This window comes from Sinocyclocheilus rhinocerous, unplaced genomic scaffold (genome assembly GCF_001515625.1).
Source record: "Sinocyclocheilus rhinocerous isolate Xijiao unplaced genomic scaffold, SAMN03320098_v1.1 scaffold819, whole genome shotgun sequence".
NCBI classification, from domain to species: Eukaryota; Metazoa; Chordata; class Actinopteri; order Cypriniformes; family Cyprinidae; genus Sinocyclocheilus; species Sinocyclocheilus rhinocerous.
This window is the reverse complement of record NW_015665814.1, coordinates 147,449-150,799: the sequence shown is the minus strand read 5'-3', so window position 1 is coordinate 150,799 and position 3,351 is coordinate 147,449. Positions and strand designations below refer to the sequence as shown.

The following is a 3,351-nucleotide window of genomic DNA, read 5'->3' as shown; positions in this document are numbered from 1 at the left end:
GTTTTTATTATCATTACACTTTATTTGCTCTGTTTTATTTTGTGAAACCTTACTACGTATATGGAATAACCGTTTTATAAAAGCAATAAGCCCTGTGAAGCCGTGGTTTACAGTGAATTTATAACAGCTAAGGGGGTTTTAGGCACGACGTGACAACGGCCCTTAGCTGTTATAAATTCACTGTAAACCACGGCTTCACGGGGCTTATTGCTTTAACATACCTTTCTATCAAAGTTATCTGACATTATCAAGATGAATTTGTTCTGACAGTGAGTTCTTGTCATGTTTTATTACCATTTACTAAACTATAGCAAATACGCTGTGATAATGTGAGACATGTCGAAGGTGTCTGGATAAATTTTGGTTTGACTGTATGTCTCTCTCTTTTCTTTCTCTGTGTGTTTGTCATTTAAAAAAAACATGAAACAAATGTGCTCTTTGAATAAAATGACGTTGACTTGTTTGTTTAGGTTGGTGACACGTGTCTGCATGTGTCTGCTCGATATAACCATGTGAGTCTGATCCGAGCGCTCCTGAGTGCCATCTGCTCAGTGACTGAAAGAAATCATGTAAGGACTTGAGATATTGTTAAAACTGTAATTATGTCCATCCTGGAGGTGTTTCTGATTCATCCCTAATTCTGAATCTCCTCCGATGTTCAGGCAGGAGACACAGCTTTACATATCGCAGCTGCTCTGAATCACAGGAAGACTGTGCGCATGTTACTGGAGGCTGGGGCCGACAGCCTCGTCAACAACAACGTGAGCACCTTCAGAAATATTGCATGAGCTTAGATACACTATATTGCCAAAAGTATTGGAACACCCCCTTCTAATGAACAGGTTTGACTACTTTAGTAATTTCCACGAGTACAGATCTTAAAGTTTAAGCATATAATGGGAATTGTGTGCTTCTAATTTTATAGCAACAGATTGGACAGGACCCTTTTCTATTCTAACATGACAATGCCTCTGTGTATAAGGCAAGGTTCAAAAAGAAATGATTGATTGAGTCAGTGTGGAAGAACTTGACTGATCTGCAGAAACCTCTGGTGTGACTTTAAATGCAGAGCTTGAGCCAAAAACTCCTCACCAAACACCAATGACCTGTACATATGGCTACAGTCATTTTAGACACTTCCAAAACTGTTGCAACAGTTGTTGAATGCATGAATTATGTTTCCAGCTTTGTTGCCAGTTTTGGAAGTGCCTGTTCTAAATAAGGGGGTGTGTCCCAATACTTTCGTCCATATAGTGTATGATGCATTGATACAGTTTCACAAAATGTCTCTGAGTTTTATCATTCATAGCAAAATCTTCCTGGGCAATAGCGTTAACACCAATGACCTGTACATATGGCTACAGTCATTTTAGACACTTCCAAAACTGTTGCAACAGTTGTTGAATGCATGAATTATGTTTCCAGCTTTGTTGCCAGTTTTGGAAGTGCCTGTTCTAAATAAGGGGGTGTGTCCCAATACTTTCGTCCATATAGTGTATGATGCATTGATACAGTTTCACAAAATGTCTCTGAGTTTAATTCATAATGCAACAGAACGTTGCATTCTTAGCTAAATCTTCCTGGGCAAGTTAGTTAAATTGTCTGGATGTTTATAGCTGCTATTGGCATGTAGCAGAAATGACCCATTTATCTGTGTGAGTATGCTCTTGACTCTTCTGTGTGTGTGTGTTATTGGGTGAAGACGGGAGAGACGGCCCTCGATCAGGCTCGTGAAAATGATAATCCTGAAGTGGCGCTGCTGCTCACCAAAGCTCCACAGGTAGGAAAACACACATGCTTACGAGCCATTCACAGGAAGAGGTCCTTCATTTTTTTCTTTTATATTTGTATTATATGCTTAACAACAGAAACATGTAAATTGTACCAACTGACCAAATATCAGATTTGGAACCGCACAATTGAAAATGACTCGAATCACATGCATAAAATAAAAAATAATAAATTGATCTTAAATGTGGTGTTTCTGTCTACATACATGCAGCAAAAAAGATGTTCCAGATGAACAAAAGGGATAGTTTATCCAAATTGAAAACTGTGATCATTTACACATTTTTGTCATTCCAAATCTGTATGACTTTCTTCTCCAGAACACCAAAAAAAAAGGTTTGGAAATCATAAGGTTGGGTAAATGTTGACTGAATTTTCAATTTGCATGCACTATCCCATTAACATGCGCCAAATAACATTCTTCAGCTTTAAATCTAGCTGAGTGAAGAATCAAGACAAGCAACATGTGACTTAATGTCTGTAGAGCTTCACTCGAGGACGCACTGTGAGGAAGAGGAGGGACAAGATGAAGACTGAGGGTCGAGCGCAGTCAGTCCCACGTGAGGAGATGCTGCCGAGAAAGGTAAAGGAGCAAACCTACTCTCCTTCTCTCGCTCAGACACAATCAGAACCGGATGAGCATCTGTACGAGAGGCAGATGAAGTTCAAACATGCTGTGGCTAAATGTTATGTAAGCAATGATTAATGGCAGGCGGGTTAATTATTGAACATTCATACTCCCACAGTAATATGACACATCAGATGTGAAATAGCATTTTCAATAATTCTAATTCTGATTGTACCATAGTCACTCCGTCTATCTCAAGACACTTTTAGGCTTTCATTCTTCAAGTCTTGTGTGTAGAACTACTTCCTTTCAACAATACTTTAGTAACAGCCAGTGTCACTAGTTTGAAAAGTGTATGAAGTGAATACTATACACCATAGTATAGACTTGACAAATAAAACTAGAGATTAAAAAATCATACATGATACATTATTTCAGATAATTATTAAATACAAACATGATTGTAACGTGGTAACATATTAAGTCCAGGAAGGGAACGTTTTTGTTTTTCCCTGAACTGTGACAAATGTATGGAAGCCCGTTTCCGCCACTGAATAAAAAAATTAAAAAAAGGTAATTGCGACTTTTTATCTCACAATTCTGACTTTTTATCTCACAATTCTGACTTTTTATCTCACAATTCTGACTTTTTATCTCACAATTCTGACTTTTTTTCTTGCAATTCTGACTTTTTTTCTCAGAATTGTGAGATATAAACTCGCAATTGCGAGTTAAAGTCCAATTTTGAGGCGGGAAAAAAGACTGATATGTTCTCAGAATTGCGAGTTTATATCTCTCAATTATGACTTTTTAACTTGCAATTGCGACTTTATATCACGCAATTCTGAGAAAAAAAGTCAGAATTGTGAGTTTATATCTTGCAGTTCTGACTTTATTTCTCAGAATTGTGACTTTATGTCTCGCAATTGCGAGTTTATATCACGCAATTCTGACTTTATTTCTTAAAAATAAATTAAAATATATTTTAAAAAGTC

The 3,351-nt window shown here is 37.2% G+C and overlaps 1 protein-coding gene across 2 annotated transcripts in view; it reads left to right on the top strand.

Moving 5' to 3' along the window:
- ankrd6b (ankyrin repeat domain 6b) overlaps nt 1-3,351 on the top strand; it is a 34,785-nt gene that overhangs the window by 23,476 nt on the left and 7,958 nt on the right. For both annotated transcript variants that reach the window (XM_016542631.1, XM_016542630.1), the window contains exons 7-10: nt 471-569; nt 663-761; nt 1,703-1,780; nt 2,273-2,371. In XM_016542631.1, the coding sequence (XP_016398117.1) occupies nt 471-569; nt 663-761; nt 1,703-1,780; nt 2,273-2,371 (375 nt within the window). The remainder of the gene's footprint in view (nt 1-470; nt 570-662; nt 762-1,702; nt 1,781-2,272; nt 2,372-3,351) is intronic.